This window comes from Callorhinchus milii, unplaced genomic scaffold (assembly GCF_018977255.1).
Source record: "Callorhinchus milii isolate IMCB2004 unplaced genomic scaffold, IMCB_Cmil_1.0 Scaffold1, whole genome shotgun sequence".
NCBI classification, from domain to species: domain Eukaryota; kingdom Metazoa; phylum Chordata; class Chondrichthyes; order Chimaeriformes; family Callorhinchidae; genus Callorhinchus; species Callorhinchus milii.
In genome coordinates, this window is record NW_024704742.1 from 132,460,055 (window position 1) to 132,473,311 (window position 13,257).

The 13,257-nt window shown below is 43.0% G+C and overlaps 1 protein-coding gene across 2 annotated transcripts in view; it reads right to left on the bottom strand.

Annotated features, from left to right (window-relative positions):
* fam219aa (family with sequence similarity 219 member Aa) overlaps positions 1-13,257 on the bottom strand; it is a 47,251-nt gene that overhangs the window by 29,619 nt on the left and 4,375 nt on the right. For both annotated transcript variants that reach the window (XM_042335804.1, XM_042335797.1), the window contains exon 2: positions 3,473-3,572. In XM_042335804.1, the coding sequence (XP_042191738.1) occupies positions 3,473-3,572 (100 nt within the window). The remainder of the gene's footprint in view (positions 1-3,472; positions 3,573-13,257) is intronic.

The window sequence follows — 13,257 nt, forward strand, 5'->3', positions numbered from 1 at the left end:
AGAAATTCATAGAAAGTGGACAGGAAAACATTAGTAGTTTGCCCAGCTTGTATTTTCCACATCAACAGTCCATATTCACAAGATAGCAAAGAACATGGTCCCAGCAAGGCAGCAGAGGGTCAATGCTAAAGGAAATTAAAATGAATTTCTGTTGAAAGATGAGCAGTTGGCTTGTGGTAGAACTGTAACATCAGCAATTCCACAGTTTAGGAATTGCTTATCTTTATAAAGATAAAGCAAACATTTATGTACATGTATCAAAAAGCTTTGTGGGAAAAAAAAGTCAAGACATCTCAAGATTGAGTCAGACATGTTCCAATTTGGCCAATTGCTTTCTACTTCATCACTCTCCACTTGTACACGTCTGAATGGCACATGTTTCAAAATTCATATACATTAAATTGCTTTTTTATGACAGCCTTACTAATACAAGATTCAAACACTTACACTGATGGAATCAGAAATTTACAGTACAGGAGGCGGCCATATAATTCATTGTCCCTGTGTTCACTGTCTGGAAGAACTATCCATAACACACAATCTCCTTCCCCTATACTTATAATTTTCGTACATTTGGCTAATTCCCTTTTAAAAGCTATTATGGATTCTGTTTCAACCACTGAGTTTGCTCAGCCATACTTAAGAGTATCCAAACTAAGCTGAGGTTTCCATGCATTCCAGCTACACATGGAAATCCCAGAGATAGATTGTTGGAATGGTATGCATACTCTCTCCTTGAAGTGACGCATCCTGCTTATCCAATTCCAGAAAGTATTAGGCACAGATTGGCAAGAGCCAAGGCTTGGGGACCCCAGAGTGTGCGTTGGGGTACTGCTGGAGTCTAACCAGCTAAAATCCCCAGCTTGCCATTGATATTACTGTCCGGCAAGCTTTCCCACTGCTTGTCCAGCGAGGATCACCCTATCCGTTAGGCCTTTGGCTTGCAGGGTTAATAGGATTTGAGTGGGCTGACTCCCTGCCCCCAGAGACTGGTTTGCCCTTTCAGGTCCTGCCGATGAATCAGGATGGCTGTGCTGTCATTAGCAGTTCCCTGGAATACTACGGATCTGCTTGACTCAGGAACTGGACTACCTAGACCGCTATAGAAGGCTGGCTCTATTCTGACATTCCTTTGCCAGGCATGTTACCTTAGAACTAGTCTAGCTCCAAGGAGACTCTGCTTACCCTCCACCCCCAGGTTAGACTTGAGATTGGTAGGCCAATCCATGTCCTAATAACCTCTGTGCAAAAAAAACCTCTAACCTCTCCCTTTGCTTTTTTTTTTGACAATTTTAAATTCATGCCCAGAAGAACTCTTCTTCTCATTTACCTCATCAGCACTTCTTCTTTCACTGGAAACAATACATTTTTTATCGAAGTATTGGTTTAAGAGAATTAGCAAAAGAACCAGAGGGGAGATGAGGAATTCTTTTTGTGCAGCAAGTTGTTACTATCTGGAATGCACTGCCTGAAAGGGTGGGGAAGCAGATTCAATAATTATTTTCAAAAGGGAATTAGATATATACTTGAAAAGGAAAAATTTGCAGAGCTACAGGAGAAAAGCAGAGGGTGGCACTAATTGGATAGCTCTTTCAAAGAGCCAACACAGGCACGATGGGCCGAATGGCCTCCTTCTGTGCTGTAAGATTCTATGATTTCATACCTCCCAAGTTCACTGTTAGATTCAGATAATCTGCAGGGTGAATCTTAAAAAACTGTGCCTCAATTAAAACATGAGGGAGAAAGCGACCAATCAGAAGGATTCAGGTCACAACCCTCAATGCTTAGACCATCAGATATTTACTGACCCTGTCACTGCAATTTTCATTTGTCCAGAGTCATTATCCTCAATCATATCCGACTGAACAAGTATCTTGGCGCAATAGACTGACTCACTGTATATTAATATTGCACAGTACCGTCAGCTAAGCTGAAATACAAAAAATAGATCTCTGAGTGTAACTGTCTAAAGGGAGCCAAGTGAATCATCAGTATACCCAAATAGTTCTACAAATATACATTTATAATTTAAATGCGTTTTGAAAATTGGAATTTTAAAAAAAACTTATTTCTGATCTGGTAAATGGAAAGAAATGGAACAGAGGGAAGGTTTTTATTTCATACCTGCATCACAGAAGTATTGAGATGAGATATTTGATTTCCGACACAAATTTTTTTTATACAAATGAACATTGTGCTCACATGTGTAGAACCTACAATACAAAACGGACCTGGGACTTCTGTTCTTTGGTGTTTATTAATTTCATTTTTCAAGTTTTTTTTAGCAATTTTCAAATTCTATGTAAATCCCCAAAGATCAAGATTTTTTGAAGCTTTAGCTTTTTATACACAATACAAAATTACATTTGTATAGCGCCTTTCACGTTTGGAGGACATTCCAAGGAGCTGGGGGTTTATACAGTAAACTCCCAGCTATCTGGATATCACTCATCCGGAATTTGGACTAAGGCAGACCAGATCCGAAAAACAATTCTACACGCTAAAAATCCATTCTGTGTTTCAAACTCCCATGTTATGCCCTCAGTTCGACACTGATTTGTGTATCTGCAGGTATCAAAAGTGGTGGGGAGAATTATTTTATTTGTTTTAAATGTAAGGATTAGCAGTAAGCTGAAAAAAACGGGTTGCTGAACTGGATGTCTCCGACCCCCCCCTCCCCCATTAGTCTGGTTAGCCGGGGGTTTAGCCCACTATAATGAGAAGATTCTTTTGGATCCTCTTCTCCAGACATGCCTGTGGACACGGAAAAGAGAGAGCCGCCTTCACAAATTTGCAGTGCCTCCCTCCTCTCACATGCACACCCTTCACCAGCCCCACCTGTGCACATAGATAAGGAGGAGACGGAGAGCAACAACAACAAATTACATTTATATAGTAACTTTCATGTCAGGAAGTCAGCCCAGGTGCTGTACGGTCGAGGGTTTGCACTTGAGCTTGGATTTGGAATCAAGAAGGATGAAGGGCAAGGGGTTGGGACCAAAGGCACAGTCAAAGAGGAAGGTCTTGAGACGAGCCTCCAAGGAGGGAAAAGGGAGTTCCAGAGGATGAGTGCCCAACAGCCAATAATAGGGCGGGCAGTGCGGGGGGAAAGAGTGAGAGCAACACATCTGCACTCACCACGGCGCCACTGGAACCAGCAAGAGAGAATAAGAACATCTCGCTCAAGTCACCATTTCTGATGTTTATTGGAGAAATGCCAATTTGTTTTTTGTATCGCGAATATTTATCGGTTGAAAGCAAAAATCAGAGGCTCTAAACATAACACAACAAACATGCTAGCAAGAGGATTCAATTATTATCAGATTAATTTAAGTATCAACATTTCATCAAAAGTCAAGTTGTCCTCTTCAACATTATAATGAATTATTGTTGGAACAAATTGTCTAAGACAACCAAAATTCCCTTCATTTAAAAAAAGAACGAGTTAACCTTGACAGAAATTCTAACTCACCGATTTTCATCTGTAATGGGGATGGCTTATAATTCATCGCTACAGTCTCACCCTCTCGGTTGTCACACTCAACTTCAGAGACAGAAGTGGCTGTGGGGTCCTGTTTAGAATTATAAGATGAGTTAGAATTACAATGCCTAAATAATTTGCCCTTTCATGTAAAAACAACAAGTATTTATATAGCTCCCCTCTCGCAGGGTAGCTTCCAGGAGTGCTTGACAGTGGAGGAGCACAAAGCGAAACCACGGGAGGTGACACAACCTAAAGATGGGAAAGGAGGTGGCAAGATGGAGGGATTGATGAAGTATTCCAGAATTTTGGGGTGTAGTAGCTGAAAGTGCGGCTATCGATGGCAGATCGGAGGGTACGAGGGAAGCAACAACAACAACAAGATTCCATTTATAGAGCGCCTTTCATGTTGGGAGGACGTCCCAAGGCGCTGTACAGTTGGGTCAGGACCCGAGCAGCGGGGAAATGATCAGGGTAAGGGGAGGGAAGGGAGGGAGCGAAGAGGGGGTAGAGAGTCGAGAGGGGAGCTGAAGGCACGGTCAAAGAGAAAGGTCTTGAGACCGGCCTTGAAGGAGGAAAGGGAGGAGGCAAGGCGAAGCAACTGGGGGATAGAGTTCCAGAGCCTAGGGGCTGAGAGGCTGAAGGCCCAGCCACCGATGGTAGGGCGGTTGGGGCGGGGGATGTGGAGCAGACCGGAGCCAGAGGAACGGAGGGTACGGGCAGGTAGTAGGGAGATAGTAGGTCAGAGAGGTTGGAGGGAGCAAGGCCGTGAATGGCCTTGGAGGTGAGGATGAGGATCTTGAATTCGATCCTCTGGGGGATGGGGAGCCAGTGGAGGCGAGCGAGGGTGGGAGTGATGTGGTCCCGAAGCCTGGTGCGGGACAGTACACGAGCTGCAGAGTTCTGAATGACCTGCAGTGTGGAGGGAGGTGGCGGGAAGGCCGGCGAGGAGAGAGTTCCCGTAGTCCAGCCTTGAGGTGATAAAGGCGTGGACCAGAGTTTCAGCAGCGTGAGGGGTGAGGTAGTGCCGTAGTCTGGCGGACGGCAGGCGGCCGGAGCCAGTTGAGCGGAGGCAATGGTTAGTGGGTTCGGGAGTAAGCAGCTCAGAGAGGAAGGGAGGAACCTGAAGACAAGTGTGGGGATCTTGAAATTGATCCATTAGGTGATAGTCCTGTAGCTCAGTGGTTAGATCACTTGCCTCGCAAGCGAGAGACTGAGGTTTGAGTCCCGGCAGGGCGAAATGTTGGGCAAGTTTCCTTACTCCACACACCTCTGTTTACGATGTCAGAACTTTATAAAGAAGCTTAGTTGTTAGTCGATTGGCGGATCGCTTTTCCAGAGGTAAAAATTCCTTAAAAATAAAAATAAATTGGTCACTTCAATCCACGATTGTTTGTGGAACACTGCTGTGTGCAGTTGGCTGCCACATTTCGCCCACAAAATATACAGTCAATTCACTTCACAGTATATTCTGTAAATCGCTTTGAGACATCTCAAAGACATGCAAAGGCGCTATATCAAATGCAAGGATTATTACTATAGCCAGTGGAGCCTGGCAAGGACTGGCGTGATGGGTGTACGGAGTTTAGTGCGGGTGACTATGTGGGTGACGGGGTTTTGAATTAACTGGATTTTGTGAATAGTAGAACTGGGGGACCGGTGAGGAGAGCATTTGAGTGGTCATTCTGAAATGCATTTGGATTTAAAACACCTCAAAGCTCTCAACAAATTTAATTTAAATTTAAGAGTGACTAGCTCCAATGCGGAGTTGGCATGGTACAAAAGACCTATATCAACGCTAAATTAATACAATCACAGAAGAGCAAACCAACACCTGAAACCCACATTACAAGAGGACAAATAAAAAAAATTGAATCAACACAATTTTATATGAACAGTTTTGTTAGACAATAAAAAATTTTGATAGCCAATATAACTAGTGATAGCTCACTAGTTCTGAATGGACTATTCTACTCCCAATTACAGTTCTAAACTTTCAGGCACATTCCATGAAAAATTAACATTATTTTAATTTTGAAACTTAATATTTGAAGAAGCAAATAGTCAACTTAGTATTCAGGATAAATCCCTCATATGTAAATACTTTGCAATGTATTAATTACATATTTGGCAATCTGGTTCTTAAGATTTCTATCCAATTATTCACTGGAATACAAATATTGATATAATGTGCAATTATATAAACAAGAAATTATCACAGAAGTGCAATATGTCTGGACTTGGTTTTAAATCATCCAGGAGGCTCTGATTTAGGGGGAAATTTTTGGTCAGCTGAGTGTCTTGACACATACCATCACCATGCTTAAGACTATCCCATCTATTCATGGATATTCCACAGATATTTATTGGAATGGAATGCACACTCTCTCCCTGGAGGGACGCATCCTGCTTAGCTAAACCCAGAAAGTACTTAGTCCAGGTTGGCAAGAGCCGAAGTTTGGGGACCCAACCAAATTTGGTTAAAATTCAATAAAACTTAATAAATTACAGAAAGTCACCCAAGGCCTCAATTTAGCCACTAAATGGCATCAGTCACTGATGAATTTAACCATTTATTATGTGATGGCACACTTCTTGAATTAGCTCATAAAATCTGTCTCAATACACGAGGCAAACACCAAAGTACAACAGAATTTAAGAACTTACATTTTTATAGTACGTTATACATTAAAACTTCTCAAAGAGCTTTACAGTAATTGTCACATATAATAGCTTTTTGAGGGTTGACAAATGCATCAGCCATTTTGGGCACAGCAAAAACCCCAAAACAGCCACGATGGGAAGACAGATTAATCTGGAAGATTGCTCGCTAGTGAAAAAAAAGGTTTGCTCAAGTTCAAAATAATGCATTCTTAAAAAAAAGCCACTAAGTATTTGGGCCAGATACTCGTATTCAGCCTAGGTGATCTAGAATTTTTTTTATAATTAAGAGTGGTTCTGAAAAAGGAAGTACGGCCTGCAGGCCCTCCGCTTCCACCTCGAACAGCGGCCTAACCATCCACCACCACCCTCCTCCGCCTGGCTGAACTTGTTCTGACATTGAACAACTTCACCTTCAACTCCAACCACTTCCTCCAAATAAAAAGTGTCACTATGGGAACCTGCATGGGTCCCAGCTGCGCTTGCCTATCTGTGGGTCACCTGGAACACTCTTTGTTCCGGGCATACTCAGGTCTCAGATACATCGACGACTGTGTTCGGTCTGCTTCCTGCTCATGTAGTGAGTTGGAAAAATTCACCAATTTCGCTTCCATCTTCCACCCCTCCATAACATTTACATGGTCCATCTCCGACTCTTCCTTTCCTCGACTTCACCCATTTCCATCTTGGGGCTTAGATTATCAACAGATATATTTTACAAGCCCAACTCCCACAGTTACCTGGACTACACCTCCTCCCACCCCACCTCCTGTAAACACTCCATTCCCTTTTCCTCCGCCTCTGCCGCATCTGCTCTGACGATGCCACTTTTCACACCAGAGCAGCTGAAATGTCTTCCCTTTTCTTCGACCAAGGATTCCCATCCACTGTGATAAGCAGGGCCCTTGACCATATCCACCCTATTTTCCACAACTCTGTCCTCACCCCTTCCCCCTCTTCCCAGAACCGTGATAGGGTCCCAGTAGTCCTTACTTTCCACCCCACCAGCCTCAACATCCAAAAAATAATTCTCCACCATTTCTGGCACCTCCAGCGTGATCCAACCACTAAACATATCTTTCCCTCCCCTCTCAGCATTCCGAAGGGACCATTCCCTCCATCACCACCAACAGTTACTCTCCTCTCACCGGCACCTTCCCATGCAGCGCAGGAGATGCAATACCTGCCCTTTCACCTCCTCCCACTCCACTGTCCAGGGTCCGAAACACAGATTTCAAGTGAGACAGTGATTTACATGTACTACCACCAATGTAGTTACTGCATTTGCTGCTAACGATGTAGTCTCCTCTACATCGGGGAGACGAAATGCAGATTGGGTGATCGATTTGCTGAACATCTCCATTCTGTCCGCGAGCACAACACTGGGTTTCCGGTTTGTTGCCGCTTCATTTCTCCCTCCCACTCACACTCTGACCTCTCCATCCATGGTCTCCTACACTGTTCCACTGAGCTACAGCGCAAGCTCGAGGAACAGCATCTGATTTATCTGCTAGGGACCTTACAGCCCTCTGTTCTCAATATTGATTTCAACAATTTCAGACCATAACAGCTCACCTTCCCCCACCCCCCCCTCTTCTGTGACCATTACCACATCATCTGGGTCCCAGACACACCTTTTCACTCTCTGGTCTGCGTATTTTGTTGCAATTTCCCTCCCACCCCCTTTGTTTTGCATTATTAACACCTCTATTCCCCTGCTTTGTTGCAATCCCCCACTTTTGTTTTGCATTACTAACACCTCTTTTACCCATCATCCCCTGTCCTCTACCCCATTTCTCCTTTGCCTTCCTTCCCTGCCTCCCCCCTAACTGTTAGCCCTTAAAAGCTTCTCCTTCCCAACATGCCCCAGTTCTGACGAAGGGTCGTGGACCCAAAATGTTGACACACTTTCCTTTCTCCATAGATGCTGCCTGACCTGCTGAGTGTTCCCAGCGACTTCTGTTTTAGTTTCTGAAAAAAGAAGCTTTGAATCCAATATAATTTCCAGAGTTCGTTTCAAAAGGAAATTCTTCAATAAATTTAGTTAAGATCAGAGTAATGAGATAACAACTGGCTTGCTGTTTTTTATGAAAGGTTAAGACCCAATCACTTACAAAGAGAAGCTAGAAGTAGATAACAGCCACTTAAGATTCTTTAATTAGTCCATTTTTTAACCATAAATTTCATGTTGCATTGGACAACAAATTAAACAAAATAAGTGCCTTTATTGAACTCAGTCATGACACATTTCTCAATTGTACCAATGAAAAACAGTTAGATGTTTTACAAAGACCAGAGTATTTAGGTAAGATGCAGGACTTGGAAGTCAACAGAATAGGCCCACATTATAAACTAATTCCTCGATTCCCTGGCCAACAATCCTCCAAATAAAATTGGTCACTCACTTCATGGCTGTTTGCCATTGCTGTGTGCAAACTCGGTGCTGGGTTCACATGCAAATATATTGCCACTACAATTCACAGTAAAATCCTTTGAAGGGAGTGCTTTGAGAAGTCTCGACAATGTGATAAGGTACAATTATAACGTAAGTTATTATAGGTAAGGATTTTCTCTTTCATCAGATAGACAAAGTATACCTGTAACAATACAACAACTTGCATTTATATAGGGAGCCCTTTACGTGGGACAGCAAACTCGTTTATCATATGTCGGCAATTGGCTCAAGATCTATGCTACTATGTAAAAATTTGAAGAATGCTTGCTCATATGTGGCCATGTTCATCTTTACTTGTAGGGGCAAGGGATAGTTTTTTCTCATTAGGTTCAGATCGCTCCAGTCAGTGCAAGACATGGCAATGATGTGCTAAACAGCATCTTACTGAGATGCACTTTCTTTGGTTCTAATACAGTAAACCCCTATCTTACTGGACTTTTACTGGACTCTGGCTTTCGGAATACGTACCTAGTCGGACAGGGTCCAAAACGGAAATGTTTTTAAAACATTCAATGGGCCCATGTTCATGTAGACATCGGCTGGCTCATCTATCCTAGCTGCGACCCCACCTCACAGTCCTTGCTGCCTTCAGTGGCCAGGACATTGACTTTGACTCAGTTTGAAGCCTGCATGCAGAAAATAGCTTACTCGCCATCTTCTGCTTGCAGGATTCAAGCACAGGTACGGACATCGTAATTACACTTAGGTGGAATTTCCGCTTGCCGGACCAGATCTGTATTAAGTGAGTATTAATAATGAACTTGAATTTTGATATAAATCCCCACTGTTTGATCCTAAGCTTTGTAAAAGTGCCAGAAGAAGCCTCGCATCTGCAATCCCTGGAGCTCAAATCCATAAAGGAGAACTGTTTGTATGCGGACCTTAAATACCAAAAGCATAACCTACATTGGTACCTTGGGTCCTTGAGGAGAGAGAAGCATGCATGACCAGAGTGCCCTTCGCCCCTTCTCTGTGTAGTCCTTCAGGACAGTGTCCACCATAAAACTCAAGTACCGATAAGAATCAACAATTGGGACTGATGCCTTTGTATTTTCTAATCGATAGCCTCGACGCTTGCTCTTGAACCATGCAGAATCATGATTCTGTGTCTGGGCACACCCACCATCATGTCCCACCAGGTGGCCCAGTGTTCAAGATGGCGATGGCACAAAAAGTCCCCCAGCACCACAATATTATCTACAAACAGAAGTGCCGCAATCCTGTTATATAGGCCTCAAACAGATATAAAACGTGAAACAGAAATGGCCGCCTTGTGCTGACAATTCGATCGGCATAAGAACTAACAAGCAGAAAATGAACCCTTTGTTTCCAGCAGTGCATGAACATCAGTAATGTATTATTATGTTCTGAGGGGAAAAAAACATTTTGTGACTCAATTATAATGCCATGAAAACTGTCCAATATGTACAATAAATACCACAAAGACTGTTGCTGCCTTTTTTTGTTTCTCCCTCCCCTCCTCCCTCTCATGTGATTATTATTAGTGACCCAGATAGTGGTAGATCCCAGGAGTCGCAGTTGAACTATGCAATAATTACCATAAGATGAAAACATGTAATTTTACTTAGTTAAACAAAACACGCAGGTAACCAAACGAGGTATTCAACCCAAACCAACACACACACTCAGGATCGAGTTTAATAGTTTAATAACAGAATGAGGTTGAGGAGGAGGAAGGAGAGAGGACAACTCAAAGATGAATCTTCCAAGGATAAATAGAAATCCTTCAAAAAAAAAGGACGAGTGCATTAGAAGCAAATTAAACAAAATACCAAAAGATCAAGAGGAAAGTTAAAAGGGAGATTAAATTTAAAAATGCAAGATTTACAAATCTTGTGAGAAAGGAAAAACATTGCGCTGCAGAAAAGGATATATGCAGAAGCAGCTTTTAAAAAAAGTTTAGTGAATCTAAGAGTAACAGAAAGCGACATAGCAGCAGATGAAAAACATTTTTTCACCAATATTCTAAACAGCAAGAGGGTTGGAGGGACAACATTGGTATCCTAAGAGATGCAAAGGGAGTTCAAAATAAGGCCAAACAGGCAATAGTAAGCATATACAATGAGCACTTCTTGGAACGTTCTCTTCAAACAAGGAAATTTAACATCCAATCCATGTAGTGAGCACTCGAGATATGCTCAATGAACTGAAAATAAATGCACAGCTTTACTTTACCCTCAGCATATTCAAAGACAGGAAATGTGTGCCACCAAGTCAACCTTTATTTTTGATGTTCAAGTTATATTCAAGCTGCACAGTGCTCTCGTCAGGTGATCTCTTGAGTACTGTGTAAAGTTCTGGCCATTGGAAGATAATAAATAATAATAAAGATCCTTGCATTTGATATACATTTGAAGCCTTATCATTTCTTTGAGATGTCTCAAAGCGCTTCACAGAATATACTGTAAAGTGAATTTACTGTATATATTGTGAGCGAGCCTATGCGCATGTCCCTGATGAATTGCAAAAGAATGCAATGAAAACCATCTCCAGAGGCTGGAATGAGTAATGCGGAGTGGAAAAGTAGGCTCATCTGCCTCAATGAGGCGGCTCCAGCAGGAATTTTACACACAATGCTTAGCAAGATAGACAAAGTATACCTGTAACAATACAACAACTTGCATTTATATAGGGGGCCCTTTATGTGGGACAGCATCTCAGAGTGCTGAACAACAGCATATCTGACCCAGAGCCGGGGAGAAAAGGGAGGTGATTCTAGGGTTGTGAACAGATTATTTAGTCACTCAATCCACGACTGTTTGTGGGACACTGCTGTGCGCAATTGGCTGCTGCTTTTCGCCCACAAAATACAGTCAATTCACTTTACAGAATATGCTGTGAAGTGCTTTGAGGTCTCAATGACATGATGAGGCACTATATCAAATGCAATGATCATTATTATTATATACTGTTCAGCAGATTTGGCAAACAAATGTTCTCAAGCTTAGATGGCATTTAACACCTAAGTTTCAAATTTTGAGATAAAGAACAAAGAAAGTATGGGTAACCTAAAGTGTATAGTTCAAGGGCATTGGAAATAAAAGCAAGGAAGTGAAGTTACTTCCATTTATGTTTTCTCCAATGTTATCCTGGAGGCCAATGATACACCCCACCGCCAGTATCCCACCCCATCCCTCTCCTGCTTGTCTCCCATATCTTTCATTACTTTCATTGCTCTGCTGCCCGCATTCTCACCCGCATGAAACTCCGCTCACCGATCACCCCAGTCCTTCCCAGACCGCTCTAACTGCCTATCCGAGAGAGGATCGATTTCAAGATCCTCACCCTTGCATTCAAGTCCCTGCACTCCTCTGCACCCCCCCCAACCTCTCTGACCTCCTCTCTCCTCAAAGCAGTACCTGTTGCCTTCGTTCCTCTGGGTCTGGCCTCCTCCTCGTCCCCCAAGTCCTCCGCTCCACCCTCGGCGGTCGTGCCTTCGGCCACTATGCCCCGAGGCTCTGGAACTGCCTTCCTCACTCCCTTCGCCTCACTCCCTCCCTTCCCATTTTCAGGTCTCTGCTGAAGACCTTTCTTTTTGACGGCGCCTTTGGTCACCTTCCTCCCCCTCCCCCTGGCTCGGTCCCGGGATCCATTACTGTTAAAGCGCTCTGAGACGCCGCCCGACTTGGAGGGCTCTATATAAATCCAAGTTGTTGTTGTTGTACTTCTCCAACAATTTCTCCTTCTGCCTCACACGGTCACCTACCCTGTCCCTCAAGGCTCTGCTCTCAGACCCCTCACTCTCTTTTCCTTATTTATAGGCTTCCTCTTGGTGACATCACACATTCCATATATACGTATACAGCACCCAACACTACTTTTCTTCCTCTAGTCACGAACCCAGGATCACTGATGATCTGTCTGCTTGTTTATCAGATATCAAGCCCTGGATCAACAGCAATTTTACATGGACAATACAGAATTTCACCCACAAAATATACCATCAATTCACTTTATAGTATATTCTGTGAAGCGTTTTGAGACGTCTTGAAGATGTAATAAGGTGCTATATCAAATGCAAAGATTATTATTATTTCTATATATTATTTGTATGGAATTCATTCTCCTTGGCTCCTGCCAACATGCCTTCAGCTCCTGTTCTGACCTCAACTTCCTTGGCCTATCTCTCAAGCTCACTGAATTACTGGAAACCTTGGCATCCAGCTTGATCCTTGCTGACTTTCCTACACCACATTTGGTTCCTGACCAGGACCACTTTCCTCCATCTGCGCCACATTCGACTCTCTTACTCCAAAAAACAGCGAAAACCTCATTCATGTATTTGTCATCTTCTACCTTGATTTTTCAAATGCACTTCTTGCTGGTCTTCCAACTTTCTACAACTTTGAAACAAATCAATGCCATAAGTATTCTCAGCAACACCCAGTTCTGGGTTTGCAGCTCCTCTTTATACAGCGTGAAAAGTGAGTATTTTGTCAACACTTGGTCAAACTAACATACTTACAATAGGCTACAGTCATTCACACAGCTGGCTAGTTGTATATAGTTGGAAAGACTGCTGATGTTGAGCTTCAAAAAGATTGTTTTTTCGGAAAGTTAGTAGGAGATGATACAGAAAAGCTGACTGTATAGGTTTTGTGTGATTATTGGGAGGGGGAGGGAGGGGACACGGTTCAGG